Below are 14730 nucleotides of genomic sequence, written 5' to 3'. Positions count from 1 at the left end.
ATTTTGTATAGTTTGACTTCGCATTGTACAATAATTATAAAAAGAAGTAAGAAAAAAGGGGCTAATGAAAGACATTGACCAATAATAACATTTTGAAAGAAAGACATTGACCAATAATAACATTTTGAAAGAAAGACATTGACCAATAATAACATTTTGAAAGAAAGACATTGACCAATAATAATATTTTGAAAGAAAGACACTGACCAATAATAATATTTTGAAAGAAAGACATCGACCAATAATAATATTTTTCTAAGGATTTTACTGCAAAACAAACATGTCATAAATTTCATTAACAAGGAAATGGGATAAAGACATTATAACATGGCGTAATGGCTGTTAGGCCTACTGGAAGCCTATATACGTTACCGTTACACGGTGTCAGGTTCAATACAAGACAATATTTGAAATCTGATGACTATACACTGTAACATAAAGTTGAACAACACAACACTCAATAAAATGTAACCTTGAAACTCTGCACAGCAAAGACTTAAAATCTCTACCTTTGATTACCATCTTACTACTCAGATACAGTTATATTCTAATAAACAATTTTACACGTTATGACATCTATCGGTGATCGTCATAAACGATGTCTACACGTTATATTATACAGTACAGCAGTACATACATGTTGATACTAAATAATACAGCTTCTAGTAAACTGTCGAAGCTGGTAAAGAACGTAAGCACGTGATATTGCACTAACTCCAGACGAGATCTTCATTATATATGTATATATATATATATATATACACAGTAGATTTGAATCACATGATGATTATATCTGCGTGTTCTTGAGTCAACTTATCCATTGATTGTACTGATACAATTACACTTATAATCTCCAATAGGATCCAGAACCAAGGCTGTAAAAACTTTAGTGACTTGGCGTATTTTTTTTAATAAATAGTTATATACTTAATTGTAACGAGGATGTCCTTGTACAATGTAAATATTAGAAATCCTTTATCATATATATATATATATGTAGTTGTCATTTGTTATAATCATTTCGTGATTCATAGTTGTCATAGTGAAATTTAAGTTTGCAAGATAAAAAACAATGGTTTGAAGGAAGTTGGCTCAAACACAAGCTGTTCCAAAATAAAACCCAAATCTGATATATGGAAAACTCTGTATGGCGCGTTTCTGAGGAGTAGTGTGAGCATATTCATATATATTTTATTGAAAGAAAAACCACTACTAATTGTAAGTGAAATCAACCTCCAATTTAATCGTTATTATTATGATTAGCTCCCCTCATTTGTAGGTTAGAAGGAGGCAAAAGAGATTAAAATGTTTATATAAGAAAATAATATTCTAATCTGAAATGAAAGGATTCTTGATGACGTATGTTAACAACAAATAAACAGACTTTCGAGAAAAGTTGTGATATTAAAACCACAACATTATATCACAAATGAGAAAGATTTTACACACAGGAACTTAATAAAATAATACTCGTCTATTATGTTCAAAAATAGCCCAATAAAATGGAGGTTACAGGTAGAAATATAAAAGAACAAACCGAAACAAACCTATAAGAAGTGCATATTGGAAAAAACCTACAGGTAGGACACATTGAAACAAACCTATAAGAAGTGCATATTGGAAGAAACCTACAGGTAGGACACATTGAAACAAACCTATAAGAAGTGAATATTGGAAGAAACCTACAGGTAGGACACATTAAAACAAACCTACAAAAAATACATTGGAAGAAACCTACAGGTAGGACACATTGAAACAAACCTACAAAAAATACATTGGAAGAAACCTACAGGTAGGACACATTGAAACAAACCTATAAGAAGCGCATATTGGAAGAAACCTATAGGTAGGACACATTGAAACAAACCTATAAAAAGTGCATATTGAAAGAAACCTACAGGTAGGACACATTGAAACAAACCTACAAAAAATACATTGGAAGAAACCTACAGGTAGGACACATTGAAACAAACCTATAAGAGTGGATATTGGAATAAATCTACAGGTAGGACACATTGAAACAAGCCTATAAGAAGTGAATATTGGAAGAAACCTACAGGTAGGACACATTGAAACAAACCTATAAGAAGCGCATATTGGAAGAAACCTACAGGTAGGACACATTGAAACAAACCTATAAGAAGTGGATATTGGAAGAAAGCTACAGGTAGGACACATTGAAACAAACCTACAAGAAAAATACATTGAAAGAAATCAACAGGAAGAAAGTATTGGAAGAAACTTACAAGAATAATACACTGGAAGGAACCTACATGAATAATACACTGGAAGGAACCTACATGAATAAAACATTGGAAGAAAACTACAAGTAGAACACATTGAAACATGCCTATAAGAAAAATGCATTGGAAGAAATTTACTGAAAGAAAATGTTGGAATAAACCTACACAAAGAACCAATTGCAAGAAACTCTCAGATAGAAAACATTGGAATAAACCTATAGAAAGATAACATTATAAGAAACTACAAAAACAATGCATTGGAAGAAACCTATGAAAAGAAGAATTGAAATAAGTCTACAAAAGAAATCAAATTGGAAGAAACTCTCAGATAGAAAACATTGGAATAAACCTACAAGAAGAAATTATTCCGTAATTAGCTGAAAAATATATCAAACACCAAAGAAGGCTATGAATTACTTGAAAGTCACCGTTATCTTGTTTTCATAGAGCTCAAGAACGAGAATAAGGTGTTAATATTTTAAATTATCCTCAGATATTTTAATATATCTGAGAATGTATTCATATTTATCGACTGGATATCCCATTCCATAATTCGCTAATTCCTTTTGTACCATGTGCATAGAACAACTTTGTATTATTATTATTGAAAGCATTAAATTCTGTTTTAAAAAGACCTGAAGCAACAACATTTGGAATACATTTTTATCCCCTTGTTTTATTGGAAAGTGAAGACATTTTTATTATGATTTCTTAGTTCATGGATAGAAAATAAACCTGTCTAATGTAACTTAACTTCACTAGCTCATGGATCAATACGCTTCCCATGACAAGAAACCCCGAATAGGTTCTTATAGTGTCAGAAAAACAAAGAAAAGAAACATTCCGCGTGGGAAGAATATTCCTCCACTTGCGCGTGAGAGACAACACCCTCCCCATCTCCTCGTGCGACTTTTTTTGGGTGAATTAACTACATAGCTCCTGTAAGGACTGTGGTTCTTTTTTTTTTCTGTTCTGACATCTAGATAAGAGGCTTCTTCCATTCAGTGTTTCTAAAAAAAGAAACTAATTCTAATTAAGTAACCAACAAGTCTGTACTAAAACTAAGAGATATTGAAAGCTATTTATACTATCAGAAGTCCTATAATTTCTATAATGTTTACTGTGTAGGAAGATTCTAGTTACATTTCTAAGTTCCCCCTGCTGGGTGTCCTATAGTCGTGTCCTAGTTCTTATTTGATGATTAATAATATTAAAAAAAGGCTTGTGAAACAATAAAACTTACAAGAGGACCCCTCTTCTTCAAGGCCAAAAGCCTGTTATTTTTTTTATCCCGGATTAAAACAGGTCCTCCTGTTGAGAGCACTGGGACTTTATGTGGTTTTATTTTTTTTTGTTTTATCAATTGTTTTTAAACCCACGTAACATTTACAGCAATAAACAGTTTATGATTAAAATAACCAATTGATAACTTCTCCCTACTTATTCTAACAACGCGTGGAATATGAGAACAGTGTGATATATTGTCCATCTCTAAAGGGAATAGTAAGCACCTTCTACAAATATATGTAAATACATTCTGTGTCCTACGTTTAAATGGTTCTTATGGTATCTACCATATCATACGAGTACAATGTTTTTTTATTACAATGTATCGGTAGGATTAATTGACGTAATTCTCAATTTGTGAATGCAGTGTACACACACACAAAGAGAAAATAATTCCACTGTATGTAAAACAAGTTCGGTCCTTTTGATTTTTTAACGTACAAGAACGAATTCAGTAACGTTCTTAGTTTATATGACAATAAGATTTAAACTTGATAATATTTGCACTTAGTAAAGAATTTATAATCTTTGATAATACTTTAAACAAGTTTTCTTTATATTTTTTGCATTAAGCCTCATTATTAATTATTCGAGCTCCATTAATAAGCGACATGGCAATAAAGAAATATAAAAAGACATTTTGTAACATAAAGTTACACAATGAGTTACCGGTGCCATGTCCACTTCAGGTATCGAAACCCAATTTTGAGTGTTATAGGCCCTCAGATTTATCGTTGAGCCACCAGGGAACAGCTTTTAGGGAAGTCTAATTAGAAGCAGTCTCGTAGGAAAAGCACGTGCCTCGTTAGGGTTAAGGCTGTTATCTTTGTGTTAGAAGAAATGCATTTTAAGTTGAACATCAACCACGTGACAATAAAAACACGCTAAACAAGTAATATACAAACACTTCACTGAAGTCAATTCCTTATCTATGTATTATAAAATACTAACTTTTTCAAAGCGACACACCTCACCTACGTGATCGAGGACAGACACACATCGACAAAATAAAGTCCACATCTTTGCTCCACATTGTTTACGCCGTATCAAAGTTAAGCCCTCGTTTTCGTGTCACACTGTTTTCGCCTTCACAGAGTTAAGCCCTCGTCTTTGTATCAGCCTGTTTCCACACTGACAAAGCTAAGCCCTCATCATTGTGCCTGTCTGTATTCACCTCAAGAAAGTTATACCCTCGTGTTTTTATGTCACACCGTTTCCGCCTTGTGATAAAAATCACACTCACTTACGAATTAGTTACGCACTCTAGGTTAACGTAATTCTAACAGATTAGAGTATGTGTGTCATTTAAATTATTCCGTATCTGAACAGTTACCTAAAGACTGCAGTAAACATTAACAATATTTCATTTTCGTCTAGAGAGTGTCGTTTAATTCACCATGTTGTCGAAACCACAAATAAAAGGATAAGCAGATTATCCACTTCAGCTCAAGATGGTCGGGTACTGATATGAATTAAATGAAACAAGGCTTAATACAAAAAATACTCAAATATTTTACAACTATTTTTCTAAACATAATTTAAACTTTTTCTCCGTTTTCTGTTATAGACGTTGTTGAAACTTGAAATATCAGTGCAACGCCGAGACAGTACTGAGCAATAAATCGGTCATATAATATCCTTTAAAAAAACAGAACAGAAAAGATTCTAGGCCTGCTGATGAACGAATCAGATCGATTACATTCCAATACCGAGTATGCAATATAACTCTGAGAAATATTTAAACGAACTGACGTTAAAACATATTTGATTGTACTACCGTTAACTACATTATCACTAACTGAATAGCTCTAAATGAAAAATCGTAAGATGAACTCTATACTGTCCCAACAATTGTTTCTATGGGCTGGCGTTTCTTCTGGCTAAATAAAACTTATACGCAAAGGTTTAGGTTTCTTATTTTAAGAACAACAACAAAAGTATTGCTTTGAGTCAATAAATGAATGTTTATCTACGCTGTTGTTGTTTTGTTTTTTTTTTCACTGAAGCGTTGTTTGCAAAGGACATTGGTATCGAAGACGATGTCATTTATTTTCTTTCTTGAGTCCGAAAATTTTTCTTTTACTTACAGCATACTCTATCACTTTGACGATAAAGATGAAGTTACAGTTAAACAAAGCAACCTTGCTTCTAAGCGTGTTCTTCTATTGAAAGTACGCACAAGTACGGACACACACGGAACAAAAGAGAGACTTTCCAAATTTATACTGTGGGACAGACTCTGGTTAAAACGGTTCCAGTTCTGCACGTCTCATCGGGTATAAAATATACAAGAGCAAAAGGTACTAGAAACATATTTACACGCCTGGTGAGGATCGTTCCTAAACTTAGGTTAACTGGTAATATTCTGGGGCTGAATATTCAACGCTACTCAGAAAGTTGAACTGTGTTGTTCCACACGGACTCTCTCCATAGTTTTCAGAATCATAGTAACTAGCATAGTTGAAACTCAGTTCACTGTCTGTGGAGCAGTGTCCATTGTACTGATCTGGAGACGGGTTATAACTGGGAGTATTTGCTGTGTCTCCCACGGAACCAGAGGGATCGTAAAACGTCGGGGTTGATGGAAAAGTTTGTTTCGGAGCAGTGGCACTGTAGTCTGGCACTCGGTTGCCACTGCTGTTTGATAGATCACAGTACACATTTTGGCCGTTAGGTGAAGTGTAAGTTTTGTCGTCATCAGTCATACAACTCTCTGCTCGGTATGGGTTATAACAGTAAGGTAAGTTGCTGGCGCTGTTGTTCATTCCATTGGTGATATAAGAGTCACTGTTGTTCAAAGCGCTGGTGTCATGGCTATAGTTACCGTAGTGCCTGTAGTCTGTATTGTGTATCCGGTAATCGTGCATGTAGGGATGTGAAGGAAGAGGTGGGTGTTGGTGAGGAGATATTGCTTGATTGACAGGTCCGTGTTCCACAGCATTCTCGTACCCATAGTGACGTGGAGGAGGATGAAAGTTCGTTCTGAGCTGTCCTGGGGCGTTTGGATTCATCATAATTGAGGGCGGAGCCGGAGTGTTCTGTGTTTCTGGTAAAGGATACGTAGTCGCAGGGGGCTGTACACAGCTCGCTGTGGGGGAAGGAGGGGTAGGGTTATGACCTGATGGGTGATAAAACATGGTGGAAGAACCAGTGCGATAACTTTCGGGGTTTCCGGCTATATTATAAGACATATCCGAGTGGACCCTTTGTTGATGTTGAAGATGTGCCGGCGGAGGCGTTCTGTAGCAGTACGGAGATATAAGAGGGGGTGTAGACCCCCGCTGTCCACTGGAAGAGTAACTGGCCATTCCATCCGTTGAGTATGGCCCATTGTAAATCCGTGGTCGTTGGAAGGCAGGGGATCCTACAGACCTCACTTGAGGGCATGAATAACCAGAAGTTGGACTGTTTCTGAGGGTGGACTCTTGCACTGAGACAGAATGAAAGACAGAACAAGGTGGATGACAATGACCGCAGTTACGCTCCGATACACTGACACTTGACCTTCGACTTGCAGAACTCATGATACACACACCGCCGTTTATTAAAACGTGGGAATTGTTGGTTGTCTGAAACTCGTTCGAGTTCTTCACACGTATGGCTGAACTTGCTTCTGAACTGGTGGGATGGACACGATCCGCGGAAGCTGCAACTGGTTGGACGACAGACGGACCTTCTGGGGTCTTTACTCCATTGACTGGTATTTGATCTCCCTGAATAACATGTAACGATTCACTGACATCAGTTGCTATGTCTGTTATCGGAGGTCGAGAAGCAGGAATCTCGTGGTCCGTCAAAGTACCATTTAGGCTGGATTCAGACTTTGCTGGGGATGCTGTAGTTCGTCCACAACAGGAGTCCGTCTTCTCTGACACATAAACATTACACTCAGTCTGGTCATCGTGTCCATGGGGGTTAGGAATCGACGAAACCGAAGATTCCTCTTTGTCCAGTGAATTTTCTTTATTATCAACGCCCTCAGTGTCCCCTGCTCCCCCAAGGGTGCTCTTCTCGTCACTCTTATTCATCATTGTCTGTCTTTTGTGTTTCATTCGTCGATTCTGGAACCACACCTTCACTTGCCTTTCAGACAAGTCCAACGAAGCTGCAATCTCAATGCGACGAGGTCTACAGAGATACTTATTAAAGTGGAACTCTTTTTCTAACTCGAGGAGTTGCGTGTTGGTGTAAGCTGTTCGTAGTCTTCTGGGCATGCCGTTTTCTCCGCTTTCTGTAGAAAACAGATTATAAAAATATTAGAAGGCAAACTACGCATCACGCGCTTATAATAAACGAAGCATTCAATTAAAAACAGAGAATGTTACAAAATGCATTTCTCTGGAAGTGATAAGTACAGCTCAGTGAAAATTCATGTTAGTAATAGAAAAGTAATTATAAGTAATCAAAACACAAATTCAAATAAAAATTATATATTTTAAAACCGACACCTTCTAGTCATAAATGCGACATTATAATAAATAAGAAAGCTATCTACATACGAACCCGACATGGCCTGTTGGTTAAGGTACTCAACTCATAATCCAACAGTCGCGGGTTCGGATCCCCGTCACACCAAACATGCTCGCCGTTTCAGCCGAGGGGCCGTTATAATATTACGGTCAATCCCACTATTCGTTGGTAAAAGAGTAGCTCAAGAGTTGGCGGTGGGTGGTGATGACTAGCTGCCTTCCCTCTAGTCTTACACGAAACTCAAACCAATCATAAATAAATTAATACAAACGAACTTATTTATTGAAAACAATTTTATACGAAACAAAGGGGCCCGGCATGACAAAGTGTGTTAAGGCGTTCGACTCGTAATCCGAGGGTCGCGGGTTCTAATCCCGGTCGCACCAAACATGCTCGCCCTTTCAGCAGTGGGGGCGTTATAATTTGACGGTCAATCCCATTATTCGTTGGTAAGAAAGTAGCCCAACAGTGGGCGGTGGGTGGTGATAACTAGTTGCCCTCCCTTTAGTCTTACACTGCTAAATTAGGGACGGCTAGCGCAGATAGCCCTCGAGTTGCTTTGCGCGAAATTCCAAAAAACAAAAACAAACGAAACAAAGGAAGTCAGATTTCTATTTTTTCTATAGAAAACTCGAGTAAAACACCTTAATCTATACATTTGAAGTAGAGTGAAAATATATTTTGTTTTGACTAGATATACAGCCCTATATAAAACGGCCTATAAACGTAACAAGAACATGAATTATGAACATAAAAAGCTATACAGTTCTTTATTTTATGGATAGGAGCATGAGAGTTGGGTTCAGTTGATGTTTACAGCTCTCTATACACAGGTCTACATGTATAGCAAGAATATGAAATATAGTTTCAATTGAATGTTTATATGGTTCTCTATAGTTCGATTTGTATAAATAATAAGTTTGTTTGTTTGTTTGTTTTTAATTTCGAGCAAAGCTTTACGAAGGCTATCTGCAAGACTACAGAGAAGGCAGCTAGTCGTCACCACCCACCTCTAACTCTTGGGCCATTCTTTTACCAACGAATAATGAAATTAACCGTAACTTATAACGCCCACAGGCCTAAAAGGACGAGCACGTTTAGTGTAACGGGGACTCGAACTCTTGATCCTCAGATTATGAGTCGAATGTCTTAACAACCTGGTCATGCTGGACCTCCACCGCAGGGAATCGAGTCCTGAATTTTAGCGTTATAATCCATAAACTTACCGCTGTCCTTCTAAGGTATCTTAGCAAACTCCTTAAATCAGTTCCAATAAACGTTCACATAAATACGGAATTGCAGTAATTAATTCTGTATCGTATATTAAATGTGCAGCAGTACTTGGAAGCTAACAACTGGTGTTTATATGTTCTCTAAAGAAGGTATACTCTTTCTTACTTTATTGTTACTATCACCAACATTATTGGTTGAAATGTTTAATCCTGCTAGTTAGATTATTTTGCATTATTAAGTTAGTATATGGATTTAGGACTAACATTAATCTTCCGCACTGTAGGAACCTCGTGAGATATTAATAGGCTTGTGGTCAAATATACTGTAACCGCGAAGGTAGCCCACTGATGGTTTGTTTTGAATTTCACGAAAAGCTCTACAAGGGCTATCTGCGCTAAGCGTCCCTAATTTAGCATTGTCATACTAAAGGGAAGGCAGTTATTCATCACTATTCACTGTCAACTCTTGGGGTACTCTTTTGGGATTGACCGTTACATTATAACACCCTCACCGCTGAAAGGGAGAGCACGTTTAGTGTAAGAGGGATTTGAAATCGCTACTCACAGATTACGAGCAGAGCGTCCTAACCACCTGGTCTTGCCGGGGCCCCACCGATGAAACTATGAGTCTAATCCTTATGAAAAAGTATATAATAGTTGTATATTTGATTAAATATACTTGTTAGCGGGCTAATTTTTGGTTTTGGTCTAAATAGGTAACTTGCTTATTTTATGCACACAGATTAATATACTTATTTAGAACACGAAAACATAGCTTAATTTGGATACACTTTGTAATTCTATAGACTTTTGAGTAGTTATAATTTATATAAATTGGAAATTTGTTTTATGAGAATGTAAGAAGAAAAACACGATTTCGTTAAAATATTTGGTCTTTTCAATTAAATAGTTTTACGAAACAGAGGCTAGAAATAATTTACTTTAACGATACAGTTGCATCAGCGTGATGCAAAAATGAATTGAAAAATAATATTAGTAACAGTTGGACCTTGTTTTAATTTTTTTTTTACTCCAAGGTATTTTACATGAATAGACATGATTTCCCAAGATGAAAGCTTTGCTAATTAGCCTGTTTACGTTTAATGAACCTGGTTTCACTTTAAAATGCCTCCTACCGGTAAGTGTTTGTCTTCGTATATTTTAGTAGACGTCTTTCAGGTTAAATCTAGTTTAGCAATCATTATAGCAAGTCGGGTTTCATCATAATATAAATATTAAATACCCGAGAGACATTTAGGATAGTTTGAACAGAAAACAGAATTTCTCTCTGCTTCCAGTACTCAAGAGAATCATTTCATATAGATACCGTTATCTTCTTAATATATATATATATATCTAAACACATGTTATATTATGTGTATATATATATCTAAACACATGTTATATTATGTATGTGTATATATATATCTAAGCACATGTTATATTATGTATGTGTATATACGTATATATATCATTTCACCATATTCAAAAGGAGTATCTTTATTTTCCTGTAACTTTCTTAAGAACGCAGAACGAGTTAATACTGTAGACTTGAGCAACCATATCTGCTTGTTATTTTTAAGATCGTTTCATATTTCAGGCTGTAAAATAGATCTTAACTTTGATAAACGTGATAGAGTGCGCTGGATGAGTTCTATTCACACGGGTTATTCCAATTATTGAGACGTACAGTACAACTCTATGTGATCTGTAATTATACATTTTCGTTTTTTCTTACTGTTATTTTCGTCATTTGCTTCTGACGTAGATGTCTGGGATTATGTCAGTATTGATTTCAGTTTTTATTATTTGTGTGTGTGTGTTTTCTTCCTGTGATTACTTCGAATAAATAACTGCTTTTGCCGTTTCATCATTCGATTCCTGGTGGGTTTAGTCACTTATGGTTTAAGGTGACAGCCTTTATTAAATAAAGCTATACAGCAACAAACTTCCTCTAGTAGCACAGCGGCATGTCTGCGGACTTAGAACGCTAGAAACCGAGTTTCGATACCCTTTGTGGGCAGAGCAAAGATGGTCCTTTGTGAAGTCAAACATCCAGTTTTCCAGATGGTCGAAAAATTTACTTAGTGTTCATCTAACTTAATTTGGAAACTTTATTTTGTGGAAAACGTTTAACAAACTTGCGAAGAAAAGACACTCGAATTTCTCGAATAAGTTTCAAAATTTTATATCAAAGAATAATTTTTTATTATATCAGAATTCTTTTGGATCTTACTCGTCACAGAGGGCGCTTAAATAAAACCTAATGTTTGGTTGAGACCAAAAGAAACTTTCACGTCGCACTTAAAACTAACGTTTTAACAAAAAACGAGGAACTTGAGTTGTTTTGTACATATTATTTTTTCTGTTTATATTCAAAAAAACATTTCAAGTTGTTGATATTTCACAATATTAAAAATATGTATTGCCAAGTTGTTTTCATACTTGTTTCGTCAGTTCTAATTTTGTACTGCGTTTTTAGTGTTATTTAAATCGGCCCCTAGTGGCAAAGTGGTATGTTTGTAGACTTGTAAGGCTAGAAACCGGGTTTCGATACATGTAGTGGGTAGAAAATTGAGAGTCCATTTTGTAATTGTGTGTCTATCTTAAACAAACAAACAATTGTCTCAGATGTTGAGAATACGATGGTTATTATAAAACCAATGTTTAAAATATGCATAACTAAGAAATCGACTAGTGGCTAAAATAAATTATTTGTCACTTTGAACTTGATTGGACATTTTAAGATGTCAGATTTTGACTTCTTTGAAGGAAACTTCTAACAAAGATTTACAGTATTTCGTTTTTCTCTTCTTTCAAAGAGATTAACTAAAGAGCAGTTGCTCGATAAGTGCTGAGTTTTTGTTTCTTGTAATTCAGAGATGTATTGTTTAGTAGACGGTACCTGTTATTTCAGACATCGTTCATTTGTTTTCTACTTCTGAGTTAACTTGCACGTGCAGATTTGGTGGTCATATTGTAAACTTACGCAGTGACTTTGAAACCGAATATATTGTAACTCGGTGGGTAATTAATAAGTCGACGGACTTACAACACTAAAATCCAAGGTTCGATTCTCCACGATGGACAGAGCGCAGATAGCCAATTGTATAACTTTGCACTAAGAGAACAAGAAAAAACAACGTAATATATTACGATATCCTTAGTTGTATAGTAACGTTTGTTGTTAGATCCAGTTTTATGGGGGGGAAGATGTCTTTGTGTTTTTCATACTACAAAATACATAGTGGAAACAAAACATGCCAAACCTCGTTTTTATCTTTTATCTAATTTTGTGTGTGTAAGTTCACTTTCAGTTAAAATGTGTTCTATTTATAAATCTTTCATCATTTAAGATATACATTAATTAACTTACATGTCATAGGATAATATAAAGTTTAGTATGTTTAAACGCTGTGATAATTTTACACCCTGTTTTTATGTTATAAGAAACAAAGGACTGTGAACTCATTTCATCTTACAAACAAAAATATTCAATCTTTTGAAGTATTAGAATCCATGTGAATAATAATAAAACCCGCAACACAAGCAGAACAACCCACAAAATCAATCGCCAGAAATTCAAATGAGCGCTAAACCAGCACGTGTACAATAGGAGATCGCCTAGACTGCCGCTCACGTGCAGAGGAGAAAGAACAGTTTTACAAGAGAGGAAGAAGATGGATGACCTGGCAGTATGGATTAAAACAATCATTATTTTTCTGACAGCAACAACCGAAAATGTTATATAGAGCCCAGCGTCACAAGCAGCTTGAAGTAGTCAAAGATGTGGTTCAGCTTTTCACGGGCTGATAGCGATGTGTGTTCTCCTGTGGTTCGCATCCGTTTCAATAGATTAATTCATTGTTCCTAGTATTGCGCCTCCTGTAAATAAAAAAAAAACACTTTTTTTTTTCCATAAAAAGCTCTAAATAGAATGAAATCTTTCAATCCAGTACGGTATAAATATATTATACGTTATTTTCCTGTTACACTATAGAAAAAAAAAAAATTGAAAGAAAAGGACACGTGATGATGGATCCAGAAATCCAACTTTGTTCTTGTTACAAAGGTTATAAACAAGCACGAGACACTGGCTTGCATCAATAGAATTGCAGAACAAAAAATACAACCTCCAAAGAAACGACCTTACAACACCGTTCCACGAGAAAACTCGATAAAATCAACCATAACACATACCAGTTCACATTTAAGGTTAGCATTAAAAAAACAAACGAAAACAAGACTAAAGCTTCGAGACTGTTGGCGAGAGATTACTGCTCCGTGACATAAACTGGACAAAAAAATATCTTCCATTAGTGGACTTCTCTGTATATCCAGTTGAATCTTTACCTTACCAGCGGTGAAAATGAGAGCGAACTCTTTTAAAACTCGGTTTTATAAACAGACTTTTAAGTTTTACTTTTGCGATGTTCTAACACAGCATTATTTTTTTCATGAAACTGTTCCAAACAGAAAACTTAAGCAATCACTACGACAGCTGTCTTGCTAATGAAATCTCCCCTTTTTTTTTTAAGAATTACATTCTATGGCGTTATATCTATAAGCAGCCTAAACTTGGTCACTGTTATAGTTACATTCTATAACAGTCTCTTTAAGCACCCTAAACTTGGTCACTGTTATAGTTACATTCTATAACAGTCTCTTTAAGCAGCCTAAACTTGGTCACTGTTATAGTTACATTCTATAACAGTCTCTTTAAGCAGCCTAAACTTGGTCACTGTTATAGTTACATTCTATAACAGTCTCTTTAAGCACCCTAAACTTGGTCACTGTTATAGTTACATTCTATAACAGTCTCTTTAAGCAGCTTAAATTCGGTGACTGTTATAGTTACATTCTATGACATTGTCTTTTTAGGCAGCTTTATTTCAGTGAATGAAAGCTCCTCGGTGTCACAGCTGTATTTTTGCTAAAAATCTAGTCTTAACACTTGTGGTGGGCAGAACACAGCTAGTCCATTGTGTATCTTTGTGCTTAATTTCTAGCAAGCACACATACAAAATTGAAAATTAATATTAACAACATTACATTTTTTTAAATAGTGTTTAAAGTTTAAACTATAAACTTAAACTGTTATTCTTTGTAATGCATTAGTTAAATACCTCTTAAAGTAATATTTTAAAGAGAGAAATTGAAATAATACGTTAAAACAGCGCGTTTGTTATATAACTCAATCTTCGTTTTCTACAGTAGACGATCTAATCTATAAAAAGAGTGTTATAGAAAACATATCTTTTAAAAAGGGCAAACCAGGTGTCTTGTATCGTAAGGTGTTAGACTGAAAACGTAAGCTATCGCTGCTGTGTGGTAGCGACTATCTCTTGTCAGTGTTTTATATGAGAACAGAATTATTTTTATATAAAATCCTAACGTTCATATAAGTCCTACAAATTTATGTTTCTACATGTTTAAAAAGCATCATTTTCAGACGAACATAAGTCACGTTATCACAACTGTTTTTTTTTCTTTCTGGT

The 14730-nt window shown here is 35.3% G+C and overlaps 1 protein-coding gene across 1 annotated transcript in view; it reads right to left on the bottom strand.

The window, feature by feature from the left end:
- Positions 1 to 245: 245 nt before the first annotated feature.
- Positions 246 to 14730, bottom strand: part of LOC143231818 (uncharacterized) — a 78767-nt gene continuing 64282 nt past the window's right edge. Inside the window, exon 2 of the mRNA XM_076466477.1 lies at positions 246 to 7761. Coding sequence (XP_076322592.1) covers positions 5876 to 7761 — 1886 coding nt within the window. The 3' untranslated portion in view covers positions 246 to 5875. The remainder of the gene's footprint in view (positions 7762 to 14730) is intronic.

This window comes from Tachypleus tridentatus, chromosome 11 (genome assembly GCF_004210375.1).
Source record: "Tachypleus tridentatus isolate NWPU-2018 chromosome 11, ASM421037v1, whole genome shotgun sequence".
In the NCBI taxonomy this organism is placed as follows: Eukaryota; Metazoa; Arthropoda; class Merostomata; order Xiphosura; family Limulidae; genus Tachypleus; species Tachypleus tridentatus.
Note: the sequence above shows the minus strand (reverse complement) of the source record. Positions and strands in the feature narration are given on the sequence as shown.